The sequence below is a fragment of the Corvus moneduloides genome, chromosome 4 (genome assembly GCF_009650955.1).
Source record: "Corvus moneduloides isolate bCorMon1 chromosome 4, bCorMon1.pri, whole genome shotgun sequence".
Lineage (NCBI taxonomy): Eukaryota > Metazoa > Chordata > Aves > Passeriformes > Corvidae > Corvus > Corvus moneduloides.
This window is the reverse complement of record NC_045479.1, coordinates 29,462,777-29,481,879: the sequence shown is the minus strand read 5'-3', so window position 1 is coordinate 29,481,879 and position 19,103 is coordinate 29,462,777. Positions and strand designations below refer to the sequence as shown.

Sequence of the window (19,103 nt, the reverse complement as noted above, 5' to 3'; positions counted from 1 at the left end):
TGTGATCCAATATATTTAAAATTGGAGGAAAAGTTTGCTATTCTCTATATCCTCTTAACAAGGATTTACATACGTTAGGTTAGCAAGATGCCTGACTACCAAGAATTGGTTATGGTGTAAATTTTAAAAAAATAAACCCACATCAGCATTGCTTATTTCCACCTGTAATTATGGAGAAATGGACTCCCATTTTCAAGGTATATCCCTTGATCCTACTTGTGTATGAAGGTAAATCTCATTAACCTTCAATGAGTGGGCTTGCTCCAAAATCATACAGATTATCACCCAGAGCAGTGTCAGATCCATTGGCTCTGCTCAAACAGGGCTTCATCCTATTACTGTGGTTGGCTTGTGTTGACACCACTTGATCATGAATCAGACTGTAGGATTGAGTTCACCCCGACAAGGATGATCAAGAGTTTCCTTCTTTCTTTCTTTCTTTCTTTAGGAACTGGAAGCATATGTTGATTATTCAGATACAGATAATGAATATAAAAGGGAAGATTTTTACTGCTTTTCCCAAGAAGAAATAGAGAGACAAGAGCGAGAGAGACAGGAATCTAAGAGGGTGTTACAAGAATTGAAATCTGTACTGGGATTTAAAGCTTCAGAAATTGAAAGACAGAAGTGGAAACAGCTACTATTCAGTGAACATGGTAAGCATTTCTTTAGAAAATTAATTCCTTCCTTAGAAAATATAGGTGTCTGTTTGTCATGAATTTCGGATTATGTTAGAATTCAGACAGTGCTTAGCTGTAGTAGTGTCTTTGATAGAGCTGTGTGGTCTTAGTTTGTCATTCCATCTCTATATTTTAGCAATCATTTTACTATATATTGAAAAGAACTTGGATAAATGGGAATTTGGCTTTAAGCAAAACACTTGAGCTAAAATACTAAACACACAAGAATATTAAGACAGCATAAAAAGAGTTGTCAGGCTATAAACCATGCAGATTGAACTGACTTTCTTTCATGGCTTTCCAGTAAATATGAATTTTTACCAGGGTGCATAAATAAATTACTTTTCAGAATTTAAAGAAACCACCAGAAATTATCCCAGACATACAGAAGTATACAGGTTAAAGTGAAGAGCTAGACTTTGAAATATTAGAGGCTCATAAAAGAATAAAACTGGCTTTTGTTTCCATGGGAGAGTGAATGCAGAACATCTTCACAACCCCCTCCCTCCAAAACCATCTAAGAAGAAAAGTTCTTTCAAACTAGCCTTTACTAACTCTGAGGGCTGCTGGGTACCTCCATCCACTTGCACTTGAAAAGAGGAATATGAAAATTTCTCTTGCCTCAACAAGACAGTTTGTCTGTTACAGCAATAAGACTGGATACAACTTGATTCCTCCCACTGCTTGAGCTATTTGATTTGCTGTCTTTTAAATTGGCAGTAGTTTTTAAAATTTTTTAATTTTTATTTCTTCCTCTTAAAGACAGGTTAGGAAAAGCTCCTAAAAAGTTCTATTTTATGAAAAACAACCCTCAAGGCTGGCATCATATCCAAGGATTCTGCCTCTGCCAGTGTCTACCAGAAAAAAGACCATGGATTGCAATTTCAGTAATTTACTGGGAACACAAAGTAACAGACCATACCTATTTATGAGACTGTCTCTTTTGACATAAAACCATTAAAAATATCTGTTCTTTATAACTTCGTTCTTTAACTCCATTAAGCTACAACTGTGGTAAAGGAGATCGCTTGACCATTGGTACTGTTTTTCTTCTTGTTGAGTTAAAAGCCCCTGAGACATCAGATTGCACCAGGGTCTGCTCTGGAGTAGGATTTCTGTATTATCCCTCTGGTGTTAGATACAACATCACACAACTCTTCACATAAATCTCTTAAAGTCTTCCTAACTGTTGGAGGAAGAAAGGATCCTACCTCCAGTTCAAGCCTTGACTGACTTGGTGACTCCTGCAGGAAGAGTTCTTGTCAGGAGAATTTGCCTAGGATATTTCCTTAAGTTAGCAGCTGATCCTTGGCCAGATCATCATATCCTCAGGCCATCTGTGGCCATAGCTGGAAAGAGTCAGCTGACTCCTGTAGTTTGTAGTAACTGTTCACCAGAAAGCCTTTGTGGCTCATGTTGGTTCCTTTTCCTTTCCATGTATAGTTATTACATTGGTTTAGGATTAGAAATAAGATGGTGAGGAGGGAAGAAAGTATGATTTTCTCCAGCTGCATGGGACTAAATATGAGGGCAGTTCATGAAAGTAATTAATATTGTCTCCTTTTGGCTCAGATTGTGTGTGTCTAATCTGACAGACTGATACGGACACTAGATATAACATCTTCTACTCTTTTTTAAGGAAATCCTTCAATATTTCTTCAAAAGAAACACAAGTCAGTAAATATGATGTAATGCACCCTGGCATAATATGGTTTAATTTATCCATACACAAGTCAGTTCTTAAAGAGACATTTTTATGATCTTTGCACATTTCTGACTTGCCTTATCTCGAAGGTTTAAACCCAGAAAGCTTCATATTCTTGTCTCCATTGGCCCAAGCCAATGGATGGCCATGATACCACTTTTCCATAGTCCTCTTTGAAGCTTGCTTTTACAGGACAACTAAATTCCAGAAGTCCTGTATTTTCCTTACTTGCAATTATTGTGGAAAAAGATCCTGAAATATTCAAAGACTTTAATCTGTTAGTCAAGGCACCCAGCTAGCCATTACGACTTGTCCTAATGAGGACATCCGCATTTTTGGTTTGTTTAAGCAGGGGCTGGTGAGGGTTTCCACATAAGAGGTCAGCTCCAAACAAGTTGATATATCTCAAGAACACAGCATGAAGTCAATTGGTGATGATAGGTTGGATTCTGGAAGAAAAAAATACCATCTTAGCAGAGCACTAGACTTAAGCAAGTTTTCAAGGCCCAGTACCGTGTTAATAGTTCTTACAGTCTGGGTAGTAGGTAGTTCATGGGAGTGCAGGTAAGCTTGTGTTCCTGGTCCTTTGGCCTCCTGTTGGGCCACTAAATGGAAGTGCTTTTGAAAAGGTCTGCTAAGTTGTTAGTGGCTTTGTTTCCATTTGTCAGACAGTGTAAAACAACTTTCTTCTGGTGCAAAATCACTTCTAGCCTTTCCCTAACCTCTCCCCTGCAAAAAAGTTCTTTCTGTCAGTGGTTGTGTTGTATCCAGCTGTTTCCCCTTCTCCCACCTTGTCCATAAGCAGTTGATATATAGCTATTTATCAGACTTGGAAAGCCATGCTCTCAAAACTGATGAATTTCACCCTGTTTATTAACTTGTCAACTCCACAAATTGGCCAGCTACCAATCTCAAGTATCTATTTTTGGAGGATTTTTGCCTTTCAAAGTATTCTTTGGAGGAAGGAGGCAAGAAGTTTGCTCCCAAATAAGATTACTGTGCATATTCCTGTCTCTTCAAAGAAATGGGCAGAAATAAGTAGCAGCATATTTTTTACGGGACAGGTAAAGAACTACCCCACAAACAACTGAGACGAGTCTGGTGCAGTGCTCCTTTGGTATGTAAGCCTTTAAAGCAAACAGTACAATACACATTCAACTCCACAGTCTTTCAGTATGCTAATAACAATAACTATCAATGTGACAACCATAATGATGTGCCTGCATTCAGCTAGCTAAAATGAATATTTCTGAAATAGGATGCGGTTGAAAAATCCTAATACCGTAAATTTTGTTTCCCGTTAAAAGTTTGTGTATTTCCCAGAGTTATTTTCATCTCTGCTTACAGGGGTAAAGTCAGAATGGAATTAGAAAGGGCAATGCAACTTGGGAATCTGCTGTTGCCGCTCTCATTTATGTTCGTGCTGCTGCTATAATGGAGCTGCTGCAGTTTAGGGAATCTGTTACTTGGAAGTGGACATTATATCGTTTTCTTAAAACGAAAGACGTCTGTTCTTCAAGGAGTGATTGTACCGAGTTACACTAACCCTTAACACTGGGAGGAGAGACTTCCTGGCAAGCATCCCGTTGCTGGCAATGGGACTCGCTACTGCTACTAACTTCAAGAGAGGCTAAATTAAACCACACTTTATTTGTGAGGACACCTGACCTGACTGTGTGAATACATGTTGTATCTGTATGTTGTGGTGTATGAGATCAGATATTGCCTATAAGGACTTTCTCATGTACCAGCTGTCTTTAATGGACTAGGTAAACTTATTCACAAGAAGACAGTTAAATCTGTATGCAGTACAGTAGTTTTACTTGGGTTTTGCTTTAACACTGAATACATCTTCTGTGTTTGATGGTGGCTTTAAACCATCAATTTTGTGCTGTCTCTTCACATCACAGATTTTAAGGAATAGTTACAAGTAGTTGTCACATTTCACTCAGCTTTGTGATTAGAAAACACTTTTATTTTAAGTTCTGGAGTGGGTTGTGTTTCTGTTGTTTTGGGATTTTTTAAAGTAATTTTGACCCTTATAATCTTGCATCTTTTCAGGCAAATAAATTACTTATATATAGCAGCTTGCTTTTAGTTATCATTTAATTTTTTCCCCCTTTTTAAGCTGCAGTGAAACCCTTGTCTCCTGTAGAACCACTGAAGCTACTAAATAATGTGGAATCACATATGAATTCAGATACAGAAAAGCAGGACTGCATCCAAAGTTGTGATAAATCTGAAGAAAAAGACTCTAATCCAGAAGTGAATGCTGCTGATAAAAGCAGGACAGAATATTTGTATGAAGATCCTGAGATGGAGAAAAACAAAGACAGTACAGCAGATGAAGATGTTTCTATGGGGGCTGAAAAAAGAATGTATTATCAGTGTGAAGGGGAAGCTGAAGAACTCAAGCCAAGCAGTGTGGATGGAGTAGAGGCTTCACAGCCTCCCTCTAAGGATGCATTACATTCAAAAATCAAGGATAGGCTGGCCCAGCTCCACATATCAACAGATTTTAACTTCACATCTGGTCTGGCTGCACAAGTTGCTGCCAGGTCTTTCACTTTTACTACAATGCAGGAAGAGACTTTTGGAGATGATGGGGAAGAGGAGGAGGAGGAGGAAGAAAAGACACAGGAGAATGAAGACCTTGTGGAGAACTGTGAGAATGAAGAGAGAGGCTCTGAAAGTGAAGCAAAAGTATAAGCCTGAGCTGAACTTTATTAAACCAACAGCAGGCAATTTGATGGGAAAAAAACTAAGGTGGGGGGGTTGAAGTTGAAAATACTGGATGGAAAAAAAGGAGACCTAAATATAATACATCATGTTCCCTAAGACTGATACACTAAATAGGACTTCTAAATATATTGAAAATTTGCAGGTAAGAGAAGTTTAGGCTACATCCAAGAAATAGATGGCTGTTCCCCTTTTAAGATCCTAGTGATGGGGGTTGGAATTTACCTTTGTGTTTTCTGTTTTATTTATTTATATTTTAACATATTGTGGTTTTTTGTTTCTAAAAAGAAGGAAAAACAATGTTTTGATTTACAACAGACTCCATTTTTTTGCTCTTTGATTTTTTTGTCATGGTATCAATGTTCGTTCCAACAAAAAAGCCAGAACATTTCTTTTGGAAGAACCTGAACTGTTCCCTGTGATCTTCCCTCACCACTTTCATTTCACTTCTTGTGTCTGCAGCGTGTTGGCTAAGCCACGATAGGCATTTGTGATTCTGGAACTAGTGATGTGGCACCCAGCTAAAACGTAGGATTTTAAATAAAAACTTGAAAGAGCTAGTATTTGATGTGTCCTGGGGTATGGGACTGAGATAGTATAAAGTTAGTCATGCTTCATATTAAGGTTTATTTAGAATTTTATGAAAGGTTAATAAATGATTTCTTTAAGTTGTAATTCATGTTAGAGAAATGTGTTGTAAGTAAATTTTAGGGAAGGTTATAAGCACACCAGTAGAAAGTACTATAGACAGCTAGAAGCTGTCTGTTGGATTGACAGAGATGAGAAGTAAACACCTATTTATTAAGCCAGCTATTAATTATTTGTTAACCTTTTGTAAATTGAACCTTAATGTAATCGTTTGATTTGATACAATGATTGATTGTACATTTTTGCTTATGTCCCGAAGTAATTTTCTTAACGGAAATTATCTGAGAGCTTAACAACATACAGTATTTTGTTTGAACACTGTACTTGCTTTTCTCTAATGCTCTTTCACTTTTCCTTAGATGACAACTTTAACCTGCAGGATTAAGAATCCATGAGAGAACTACAGTTGTGTATTTTGTTTCTTGTAACTTAGTTAACTGATGATGAAGTCTGGATGTTTGGTATGAGGTTATGCGAGTTGCTTTTTTTCTCTGTGGTGGTGTTACAAGGAGCAGGAAACTGATGCTCACCTCACAGAGGAGCTGGATAATGGTTTCATTTCACTCTCTTCCTTTTGCTCTCTGACACAAAATGAAGTAAAGTTCCCATGTCTCTAATGGCAAGAGCACCACTTCTTTGTGTGGAATACTCTACTTGGACCTGGATACACTTCCAGGACAAAACACTACATCAGTTACTTAGAGTATTTATTGGGTTTTGCAGATTCTATAGAGTAAAGGGTTTTTTAGATGCTGGTGGTGCAGAGCAATATCTTTCCTAGGATGCTGTCATGGGAAGTGGGGAAGGTACTGCAGGTCAGCAGATTAGGGTGGAACTCTTGACGGTATGTCAGAAAACAAGTGCTTTCTTTCAGCCTCCCTGTCCTCTATTAGTGATTTTGCATGAACACTGTGAAATATGTGGACTTTTTCACAGATGGCAAAGAGGGAAATATCAATTGATAGGGAAGGGAGTATGACTTACAGTGTTCTTTCACTGTATGATGCCTGTCTTCTCCCTCACACACCAGTTTTGGGAAGAGAATGTTTTGCCATTTTTCATTGACCAGTAACACTGTGTTCTGTGCCCTTTATTTTGTGTATGTGACTGGAAGCTGAGTGGCTGATGTCTTGAGGAGGTTGTAGAAAAAAAATCAGATGCTTTTCATAGTGTATTCAGAAGATAAGCTTCCTCTTAGTGGTAGAGTATATTCTTCTGTAACCTGTAAAGATTAGGCTAAGATGATGAAACACTTTTATTTTCTCTGTGGTAAGCAATTTTTTTTACCAAGTCTAGAACAGCTGCTTTGGATAGATTGTGTTTGAAGCATTGGCCATGCTTCTGAAAAAGTAGTCTTCCTCATTCTTAACTTGAGATCCTTGAGTTCACAAAGTGCCCAGATATTTTTTGTTCCTAGATAAATGTTCTGACAGCCTAAATGTATCTTCCATTAGTATTTTTCCATGAATTCATCCACCATCATCTCACGGTCTGATATTGTGTATCCCAGAAAGTGTACTCCTGAACTTTTTCTATGGGATCCAAATAATAGTTTACAGCGTGTATGGCTATGATACCAACTTGGAAAGATGATCACATTGAGGATATGAATTATCACTGTGCTCAGTTTTAGATGAAGTCAAGTAGTAGCCTGAGTTGCATTGGTACTGAAATTGGTGACAGATCTCACATTTATAAAAGCTGCTATCACTTTATTCCTTTGCTGCAGGCCTTAGTAAAAATCCTGGAGAATCTTCTGTGGTGGCTCACTTGGGACCTAATTTTATCATCGGCTGGTCTTGGTAATGAAACTGGCCTAAAAAAACCTCATCCACCATGCGTTGTTCATTTTCATCCATCAGCTGTGTCAGCACGGGTTTTTGTGGCCATGTTATAAACCAGTTCATGAGTCCGCCTGGGTCAAAAATTCACCCTTTTTAGGCCTTTTTGCTTTTCACTATTCTTACTGCAGCGATGCAGTAACAGCAGCTATCTCCAAACATCTGTATCAGCATGTACCATGTTGCTGGCCTGAGACTCAGGATTGCCCATGTCTACATTATTGCCAAAGATGGTCTAGTGTGATATTACAGCTTGACATTAGACGTGGCTATGATCAAACAATGACTTTTTGGAGGAAGTCCTGATCCTACTTTGAACAAACAGATTTTCTACAAGCAATTTAACTGATTTTCATGGTCTTACTTAATGCAGTATTAGAAGTTGCCACGTATGAGCACCTGGACTCACTTGTTTTCTCTGCCTCTCATCACTTCTGTATAAAACAGCCATCAGGTCATTTATTTTGATCTATTTAATATTCTCCTTGAAGAAAAAATATTGCTAACAGAGTACACAGCTCAAAGCCTGACTTCTCTTGATTTGATAACCAGGTTCCATCTATGTATGTCATACACTCTGTTATGATCCCAATTTCCTCATAATTATGTCATTTGAAATGACTATATATACATGCTGTAGGTTCCTTCAAGAACCTGACAGATCTCTTGGCATAATTTATTGCTGCATTTAAAATAATGTTTATGAACACACCGAAGTGTGCATTAGCTCTAATGAGTTGTCTTAATATATTGAGCATGTCAAGGTCTGAGTGCTGTTCTGTGTTGTTTGGCTCGTTACCCGAGATAGGGATTTTTGTGAAAACAGAACATTTGCTTCTTAGAGCTTTGTAACTTTTGGAAACATTTAGCAGGAAGTCCATACTAAATTATGGGTTATGATGAGGAATATCAGCAGCCAAAATCCTTTGTGAAGAGCAGAAATAACAATAAATGCATTTTCCCTATCCCATTTCCAATTAGCAGTTCTGCGAAGTAAAGAAACAAGTAATTATATAGGGTTAAGTAATTTCTTCTCCTTCTGTCCTACCTGGAAAGCACTCCAAAGACAGTATTTGCTTCTTGGATTGGATTGCAATGTAACACTACATCTTTTATATCGCTTCACTTTACAGCTAAAGATCTAGGTAAAGGCTTAAATCTAGGCAAAGATCTGTGATAAGAAGGTAACTTGTCCCTGTTGTTAAGTGTATGTATTTATGACAGAAATTAAACAGTTGTGTAATGGAAGCAAATGTAGAGACTTACAGATAATAGAGCATCTTTCAAATGCAATTAAATGTGCCTCTGTCAACTACAGGCAAGATTTGCAAATGTGAGGGCTTCTGCCATCAGTCATAGCAATGAGACAGTTTTACTCCCAGCAGAGGATTGCTGGACATCACTGAATCTTGCACATAGTTTTTTAAATGCAATATGGAAACGTGTAGAGTAGCCAGTTTTATTCAGATTTCAGACTTCGTCCCAAGCACACCTGTCTCTGTGTGACTGTTTGTTACAATATTGGAAATTTTATGTTTCTCAGAAGTGTAAAATTTGCAACTTTCTCATTAATTTGTTTGGTAATAAAAAACCAGTTATATGGTGGACTGTATGGGGTTGTTTGCCCACACTGAATTTTGTAATCTTGTAGGTTATCCCTTTCTTCTTTTTTTCCTTTTCTTTTTTAACAGGAACAAGAGGACAAGTACACTGAACTGCCCTTGTCCTTTAAACTGTTTCATGGAGGGCAGCTGTTGTCCTGCAAGTGGCTTGTTACCAGGGCTAATTGCTTTTTAGAATTACCAGGGTTTCATACTGTCTCGTCTGAAAAAGCAAGCAGAATGTGAGAATGGCACTTGGTCAGTGTAAAGGGCTCTGGGATCTTGTCTGTGACAGGGACTAATAGCAGATGCTGAGGGAAGAGTATTGTGCAGTGATACTTCTCCAGGCTATTCCTCAGCAATTTGTGGCTCAGGGACTTCTTCACCCAGTGGTGATGGCTGTCGGCTTAACAGGTTCTGATGGAATCCTTTTCCCATAAAATTCCTCAGCCTCATGTTTGGTCAATTATTCCTGGTTCCAATGCCAGTATGTGGTCATCTTTGCATCATCATTACCATCTTGTACACACAAGAAGATTTGTCAATAAACTTTCTTGATTTTCCACTTTCTTCAGTCCTTCTGCAGAGGTCATGTTTTCTGCCTTTTGTTTGCTTTCCTTAGAAATCTCTCCAGTTTTTGAAGTACAGTGACCAAAGTGTGGTGCAGTACTCCAGACTAACCTCAGCAGTATGGAGTACAGAGTAATAATCACCTCCCATAAAACACTGAAGCCTTCAAATATATTTTAGTCCATATAGAAAGAAAAATCTTTTCAGATCTTTTACCCCTAGCTATTAGGATGGCAAATGAAAATATTTGGTCTGATGTAGGAGAAATATTTATTCACTGTCAGCGGGGTTTGGCTGGACAATGTTTTTCTTTGCTAACAAAACAAAAAGTTGTTAAATCAAAATGATCTCCCAACAGCTGCCACCTGGTCTAACACAAACTAAAGATGCCAAACAACACTTGTTAAAATTTCAGCTTGACTTTTCAGAGCTTTTTTTGGTCTCTGATGAATAAGCATGTATTGCAAAATTTATTATCACACAAGAAACATGGCAGTGGATATAGGGATATCAGAGACCAAACTGAAGGCCTCTGTGGCTAATTTTTAAAATGCTTGGTGGTGTGCTTTATTCATTTTCTCATTATATTTAATTCCTTCCTGTATATGTTTTTATTTTGCCACCTTGGATTTTAAATGCTAAAAAATACATTTGATTATTCGACTTGGAAATTTGTGCAGAAATCAGATAAGTGGTAGTGGTAGTGTAAGTGTGATAAGACAGGGTCATAGCTAGGGGTGAAATCTACCTCACATGAATTTTGCTTTGTAGATGGATAAAGCAATCTGGCTTGAGCTACAGCTGGATATGAAACTGTTCTCAATGTGCTGCCTCCCCTCACACTGCCATGGCTCAGGTTATTGGCAGGTTATCAGAACACAATTTGGCTCAACAGGGTGGTGAGCGCACTGTTAGCCCACGTTACACTTTCTGAATTGAACACAGGATTCCGAAGAAGTGACTGCAATTTAGTAGACAAGGAAAAAGTTTCTCTGTTAAAAGTGGCTTATTTTAAAAGGGTTGCATGGCACCAAAACTTGAATACTTTCACGTGATCAGCATATTTTGATCCTTGTACCTTCTCAGCTTTAAATCTTAAAGGCCTCATGGACTGTGCATTAGGGGATGCAGTTCTATGACAGCTTAAATCACTTCATGGCCATGAAATCCCAGTCCTTTGTCTAGGCTGGCTTTTGTAACCACTTAGTGATTTAGGATATGGATAGGACTGAAAGTGCATCAGTGCTTTAACTTGCAGCTGGCTTCCTCAATCATAATGAGGATGATGCCAGTAATTATTTTCCTCATTCATTTTGATTCCTTTTGTTGTTGTTGTTGTTGTTGTTGTTGAGGCCTAGGCTGCCCAAGACCATTTGTGTCTTATTCCCAAAAGTTTCTAGGAACTGTTTTTGATACTGCCAGTAAAACTGAAATTATTGTGCATGATTTTTTCTACTTACTGATTTCACCCTTCTGGACCCTCTGGCACCCATGGTCCTCTCCCTTTACCACCACTCTTTAAGAGGTTCAGATTTTAAAATAACACACAAATTCTTTTTACATGTATTTGTAGCAGGAATGTCTAGATCTAGAGTTGTGTACTGACTTTCTCACTTGACTTGAGAACTGAAACAGAAGGTGGACACCATAATGGGCAGCAGAGAGTCAGAAGAGAAATAATAATGTATAGCAGCTCAAATTTATACCACACTCTTGGTGTACATTGGCTCTTATAAGTAATTCTGGCTTACTGAAAAGCATTTTAAAGTTGCGTTTTAAAAATAACTGCAATTTTAGTACAAGGTGCCAAAATAAGTGTCATTAGTTGGCTTGATTTGTGCTCAAATCTTAATATTTAAAGATTGCTTCCTGACCTTCACCAGCTGCATGGATGAGAACTGAAAATAATCTCAGATTTCCAAAAGAGAGGGTGAGCAATCCTTTCCGTTACTTTGTGCTATTAAAGAAAGGTCCATTCCTAAACAAACGAAAAGAGAAACATCAGTGCTTAATATCTTCAGTAGCCATTACTGACAGAGAATCATTCATTTGGTCTCAAGAGAAGCACCATAAATGCAGGCTATTTATAATGCTTGATATCTGTGTTTCAATAATAATAATAATAATAATAATAATAATAATAATAATAGGCTTTAACTGTGTTATGGGATAAAAGCCAGAAATCTACAAACTGTCCTGTAGATCTTTCATCCAAAGGCACAGCTGGTGAAATTTAAACAAGTTCCTGTTGGCTGTTCCTGCACTGCTCAGTATGACATTGTACTCCAAGTTTTTCATGTCCCAGCGTGGGTGTTCATGGGTGGTCTGCAGGCACCTGTGTGCTTGAGGTCTGCAAAGCTTGCAGTGATCACGGAACAGTGCTGAGTGAAACCTAAATGGGAACAGGATGCTTCACAAGCATTTTGCATTTATTGTCTGTCTTTCTCTAGTGCAGCATCCTTGCCATATGCAATCCCACTTGTGAACTTTTTCTTTCCCACCTTTCCTTTTCATAAGCCACACAAACCAATTGGGGAGGATTTTATAGTTTGTTTTTCACCTATGGGGCTATCTGTAATGCACCAGGTAAATTATCCCCAACAAAAACTTAAACATTAGTGGCCAAACTGCAAAAGATGGGGCCTGGGCTGGAGAAGCTCTTTGGGTTTGACCACTTCTGGGAAGGGTTCTCCTGAGGTGGGTGACCACAGGAGTGCTGAGCTAGCTGCGATGACTCTGCAGGTGTCTTTCGAAGCTCCAGTTTTTACTAGGTCTGTCCTTTTCTCCAGTGGTCTCTCTTTTCCCTTGTAGCAACCTTCAGCTCTCTTCCAGCATTGTGTTGTCAGCTGCTGAGGAATTTGGCCACTTTTTTCCTTCATTTCTGAGGCCTTTGTCTAAACTTTATGAAATGATAGGCTAGAGGGAATCCACACCAAGGTGCTGCTGTGCATTCTCAGTCATAAACTCATAAACAGAAGGGTTCTTAGGGCTGGTGCAATGTCTGTCCTGACATTCCTTCCAGGGAGCTTTGACCTACTTTTCAGCCTCCTATTTCTTCCTGGACTTCAGAACATTCACTTCCGGGAATTTTCTTCCCAGGTTAATGATTATTAGATGGTAATGCCTTGTCAGCAAGACTGCCCTCTAACACATGTTCCTCATTACATGAGCCTTACTTGTTCTTTCCCACAGGAGGGTGGCACAGTCATGGCTGAGCCTGCCTTCCCCTACACAAGGTTGCTGCTTTCAGCAGTAGGGGCTGAACACACACTCTCCATCCGCTATGCCAATGTGCTCTGTCTCCACAGCTGTCTGGTCTTGAGCTCAGGAAGTGCTGGGATCTAGCAGTTGTGCTTAAAACCTTTCCCACTGATAAAGAGCATGTGTTTTCAGAATACAAGTATTACTAAATCTCCCTGAATTGAACCATTTTGCATTTTTATTTAGGAGCAGAAACTAATAATTTCTTGATTTAAGGGGTTTGAATGAGCTTTATAAATATATATATACATATATACACACACACACACCCCACTTCATAATGTAAATGTGTATTGCCAGGTATCCCACTGCAAGGCTTGTCTAGCAAAGAGGCTGTATTTTTCTCATATCAAACTATCCAGTTGCTTACTTGAAAGGTAAACAAAAACTTGATTCGTGCTATCTAAAGGAAGAAGAATTGTGTTCTACCAAGCAGACTGTGTGGAGGTATTTCAAACCTGATTTTACACCTCTTATTAGAAAAGCTGCTTCACTTTGTTTTCACTTATCAAGGCTTTGCACCTGAGCTGCTGTGAGTGCCTGTATGCCCATCTGCCCTGTCTTAAACATGTAAACAAATACATGTTCCCCAACATCTCCTGCTTTCTAAGTCTTAGCACTTCCCAAAACAGGACCTAAAGGCAGCATAGATTGCCAAGGAACCACAGGGAAGGGAAAGAAAACAATCTTGATAAGCTGCTGCTTAATTGGCTAATAAATGAGAGCTGAAATACAAGAGGAAATGTTCAAAAGAACAAACTGCAGCAAGAGACTTCTGGCAGGGCTACAGAGGGAAATCACATGATACATTCTGAAGTTTGCAGACACTGGGAAGGATCCACAATTTCTTGTCCATGTGGAGACAGGAAACGCTCACCAGACTGGTAGTCTCTTCTGCAGCTTTTTAAAAAAGCCTCTATTTTATCTACGTTTCATTTCCACAGAAAGACTCGGTGCTGCGATCTCTAGCTGTGTGTAATCAATCTCTGTATCTCTTTAAGTTCTGTGTGAAGTCAGTCTCCTTCCTTCCACGGCACTGAAAACCCGGGTGCTTTGGCTCTGTAGGAGCCTCTCCTGCACCCGCCCTGCCAGTTGCTGATGCTGCTTTAAACACAGTTCATTCGATCGGCCTCAAGGAGGTTTAGATCAAGCAGGTCCTTAAAGCAGGTATGAAGCCTGGGGGCTGGCTGTGTTAGGTCTCCAAGAACTCAAGTTCTGGGTTGGACGTAGGCAATAGCGGGAAGACATTCCTGGATGCTGACCTTTTGTTGTAAGAGGGTTTCCTGCCTATGATAGTTTCCCAAACTCTTCTGTTTCTCTTTTTTGTCCTTTCGTTTACCTCCATCCTTTTTCCCATGGATATGAATCAGGACCTAAAGTCTTTTTAACATGTTTAATCATGTAAATCTACTGTAATGCTAACCACTTTTATGGTCTTTTTGGTTGCTATTATTCCTTCAGCATGTGTAATAAAATTCTGCCTCACTACTGCCTGTATTCTTTTTTCTCTTTATCCTGTATCCCTGACAGTTGCCTAGGTGGAGTGAATGTGGCTTATCCATCCTCCAATTAGTAATGATTGGATGGAATAGAGAATACTTGTACCGGGATGCATAAATGCTGTATGAGCACTTTGCTTGATTTTTTTATGCAGAATTTTATTTATAATTCTACTTTCATCCTGAAGATGAAATTAATTTTAAGCAATCCTGGCAATAGTTTCTGCAGTATTTTTTGCTGACTCCTTAGTACAAGCACTTTAGTAATGAGCACTGGTTACTCTTGTCTGAATAAGTGATGACTGAAGAAAGAATGTTTTTCTGTGTGTCATATGCTTCCTGTTGCACCTTCCCATCATCCTTCAGAGACCTGTGTGCTGCGGCAACTGTTAGCAAAACCCCTTTTAGCATCACCTAAATGCCTGTGTAGGTGGGGCTTTAGGAAGAGAATAGTGTGTCAGTTGAGGACACTGGTAGCAGGTAGATCTTTAATCCAGGAAGGGGCTTAGGTGCTCTGCAGGAGATGTGTTCTACTTGTGTGTGACTCCTAAGAGACAGACTTCCTTTGTACTCTTCAAAAGTGCCAAAAGAGCGGCAACAGGACAGACTGGCTCCTTTTATCTGGAGCTTTGTGACTCCCTCATAATGCTTAGACATTTTTATCAGAACTTATCCAAGGCTGTGTTCTGCTGCTGTTAGGAGCTGTGGCTGATGCACACCTCTTCCTGTAAACATTCCCTGATTAGGTTTTACAGTTAACAGCTGTTGACCACTCATTTCACTTAGGCATGACTCAGTCTCACCTAATTCACATCCCCAGGAAGGCAGGCTTAAAAGGTTACTGGGAAGAAGGGAAATAATTTCATCATGAAAGGCAAGAGGAAACTTGGTGAGGCAGGAGAATTTTTTCTTAGCTTTTGAATCTTGCTGCCAAATTGGTTCATAATTCATTGTGCAAAAGGTCTTGCTTACTGTTTGCTGTTTTCAGGTTTGTGTGTTTGTTTTCATATTGAATACTGAATAGATTCAATTGCTGCTGTTAGGAGATGCCTGTCTACCAAAAGGGATCAGTAATGTTTTCTTTTACTTGGAGACTTTTTGAATTCTAAATTGCCTGTGTGTATATTTCATAATGTACCATATACAAATATTCTTCAGGAATTGATACTACCATTTCAGTCAATATTTTCTATGTTAGAACTGTACGTTTCCTATACTGCCAAGAATGTATATATATCTATGAAGACTTAAGATTGTATCTTTTTGAGCAAGCCTCTTTCTTCAACCATCTGAAACTGTCTTCCTGCTTCTCAAGTTCTCTGCTGATTTATTAGACCCTTGTGTTATATTGTGTACTTTTTGTATCAGTTGTACTGCTGTATTTCTTCTTTCTCTCATTAAAACCTGTTCTTCTCATCCTTCTACTGTGCTGCTTCATATTGGAATAACTCACACCATATCGAGTAATCTGATCTAGTGTAGTGGGTCAGCCTGAGGTGGAGCTAAACCAGTCCTAAAAAGCCAGTCATTCAGACTTCTGTTGTATTGTTCCACTGATCCCAGCATGTAATCAGCTTTATTGTATAAGCTTTATTTTGCAGCATAGTCCGTACTTGTATAATATAGTAAAGAAGAAACCTGGAATGGGACAAGACACAGAAAATGTACTGAGAGATGAAGTCCATAAGTCTTATGGATGCTTGTTTCTGCTGACATTCACTAAGAAATTGGTGGGCTTCCTGAGGGAAGCAAATGTTGAGGAGAGATTTGGAAGAAGATTCCAAGGGCAATTTTTTTCCTAGAAATGTGGCTGTCAACTTAAGTCAGTCAGTTATCTGTGCCATCTCCATGCTTAATTCATCTTACAGATAAATGAAGAGGAAAAAATTGAATGCAGCTTAGGACCTGTTTGCTTACTTCCATTAAAGAAACAGCTCATTTACAAACAAGAAAATGCTACCTCCCAAGAAATCACTCCATGAACAGATAGAGAAATGATAGTGCTTTTTTTAACCTCCCAGGGAAAATCAAGATTTTCAGTGTTTCACTGAAATGATGCTAATCCCTTTTTAGCAGTTCAGTATCTTCCCTAACCTGAAGCTCTCAATAGTATCTGTTCCCCACAGAATGGTATGCAGGAGGAAAGAGTTCAAAGGTCCTGTACACTGGGCCCAAGGTATTGAAAGAAAGGAAGTGAACAGAACATGCATGTGCACCTGTGTGTTGAGTATATGGCAATTTTTGAGGCTAGGACATCATCTAGCAAGATGGGAAAATACCAGAAACTTCTGCTCTTGGAAACTTAAGGATGAAGTTAATCCCATCTTCAGCAACATCTTCATAATTATGGTAGTGCATGTGGAAATAGCTGTGTCACCTAGCCTTGGTTTTCACACAGACTCTTCATCACCCTCTCCTTCATTAAAACTATTCCTGTGCCCACATTTGCACCTGTGCATGAAAGAACCCCATGGAATGTCCCAGTCCATTTAAGGATTTCTTGTCATGGTGGTGTGATAGCAAGAAGCAGAAACACACATGCAGAATAACCACCCTGGCCCTGACCACACCTGACATGGGTTATATGTAGGCAAATGCCAGTCTGTGCAAATGCATACATTAGCTACTTGCTTCTAAAGTTGCATTTAGGGATGATACCACAGTGGGAAATCTTAAGGAAAATTCTAGTGTAGAGAAGAACTAGCACAGGGAATTCCACAGGCCAGTGTAGCCTTTTCAATCGCTCACAGAAGCGTTCACAAAAACACTCAGCCTAAAGCTGATCTGTCCAGACTTCAGTGAGGAACACTTGACTTGGAGAGAAAGCATGGCAGGCCAGTAATTAACATGTTGGAAAATGCTACTGTTAATTAGCTGTTATATTTAAACCCTGACTTCTCTACCACTCCACCAATTGCTTTGTGTGCATGTGACGTGACAAGCTTCCTTCAGAGACGAATGGGCTGCAACTATAACACGTCATTGTTCGATAGAAATGAAATACATTGTTTTGTTAAGTTAAAAAGAAGTGAAAGAAAGGAAGAGACTTTCCATGACCTGTCTAAGCTAGCTGAGAGCAGCTCAGTAAGAGACTGCACAATTCATTTTGCCTATATTCTGTGTTCTTCTTTGTTGCCACTGCTATCAACTGCTTTATAGCTACTAACAGTAGCTTAATAGATCATCATCATCATGATCATCATTATCATTGCCTGCATGATATATTGGTTAAATCAATAGTGGAAAGCAGTGACCTCTGCATTCATGCCAGGCACTCTGAAATTCAGTTTGATTACTGGCTTGCATCACCCTTAAATTGAAAATAATTACATGGTTCCCAAAAGCCATGCAGTAAATAAATTGCAGAAGTTGCAATTATTTCAATTTCTTGCCTGTGTTTATTTCTGCTTTGAAAACTTCTATGAGAGAGCCAACTGTTGAAGCATGTGCTTTAGCTCCTGGGAATGCTCCCTCCAGGAGCTGTGTGCTCAGAATGAGGATGTGACATATTTGACCATCTCCTGCTAGAAGACAGCTGGCTAAAGTATTTGGTTCTTTAATTGCAATTAAATTTTTATGACTAGTGCCAAAATGTAAATATAATAGCCCATAAAACAAGTAAGTCTTGGTCAGACATGCACAAAGAAACAGGGGATGAGCTCAGGACCTTTCTCTCTGTTTTGTTGTTTCCTCTTTGCCAGTAACTACCAGTAAAAATTCTGTGACTCAGCAGTTGGGTTTAGACAACCCAAACTGTTAAATGGGGCAGGAAGGAATATAGAAGATGGAGAATTTGTAAACACACCAAAAATGTCCAAGTACTTGATATTGAGACTGCTGTACTTGCTGCTCTGAGTCACACTGCTTTATATTTAAGAAACTAAACAAAGAAGCCAAAGGTCTCAGAACGAAATTATTAAAACCAATACTGATGGAAAGTAAAATACCTGAACATGAAATCAATTGGAAATAACCCATGTGATAATCGTTCTTTGTCTTAGCTATTTTAAGGTCTTTAGTAGACTTGCTGTACCCATTGATACCAGAGTTGGCAAAGAGCAGCTTTCCTTGGATGTACATCTGCCACAGAGAACAAAAAAATGCTGAATTGGCAAGAGCAACCTCTTATTCTAAATGAAGATGATAGATTGAAAAACAAAGAAGGTTGTTAGGTAGCCTGACTTACACTTTATTATGGCTTTGAGCTTTCACCTTTCATGACTTTTTTGTATAAATTATTTCATTTAAGAATTAAGAAATAAAACTCAGATTCTTCCAGTCCTTCCAAGATTTCCAAAGAGCATATGGGAGCGTACAAAACAACATTTTGCATGCTGCTTCATGGACTATCAAAACCCACCATCCATCCTGGTAACATTTCAGTTTAGGTGTGTCATAATATGACATATTTCAAGATGAACACAGGAAAGTCCCTTAGACATAGGAAAAAACAACTGTTTGTTTGGGTTTTCTCTTCATATGTTAATGAAATTTTTCTTTGATTTGTTGTTGTTGTTTTGTGTTTTTACTAAGGAGTAAAGTAGCATATCCTGCTTCTA

General features: G+C 38.8%; 1 protein-coding gene across 6 annotated transcripts in view; it reads left to right on the top strand.

The window, feature by feature from the left end:
* Positions 1–15,965, top strand: part of VEZT (vezatin, adherens junctions transmembrane protein) — a 60,505-nt gene extending 44,540 nt beyond the window's left edge. For 2 of the 6 annotated variants that reach the window (XM_032106289.1, XM_032106290.1), the window contains 2 exons: positions 449–656; positions 4,514–15,965. In XM_032106289.1, the coding sequence (XP_031962180.1) occupies positions 449–656; positions 4,514–5,094 (789 nt within the window). In that variant the 3' untranslated portion in view covers positions 5,095–15,965. Of the gene's footprint in view, positions 1–448; positions 657–3,732; positions 4,472–4,513 lie in introns of those variants that run through there. The other 4 variants (XM_032106288.1, XM_032106287.1, XM_032106292.1 and 1 more) reach the window with 2 other exon arrangements.
* Positions 15,966–19,103: the final 3,138 nt, after the last annotated feature.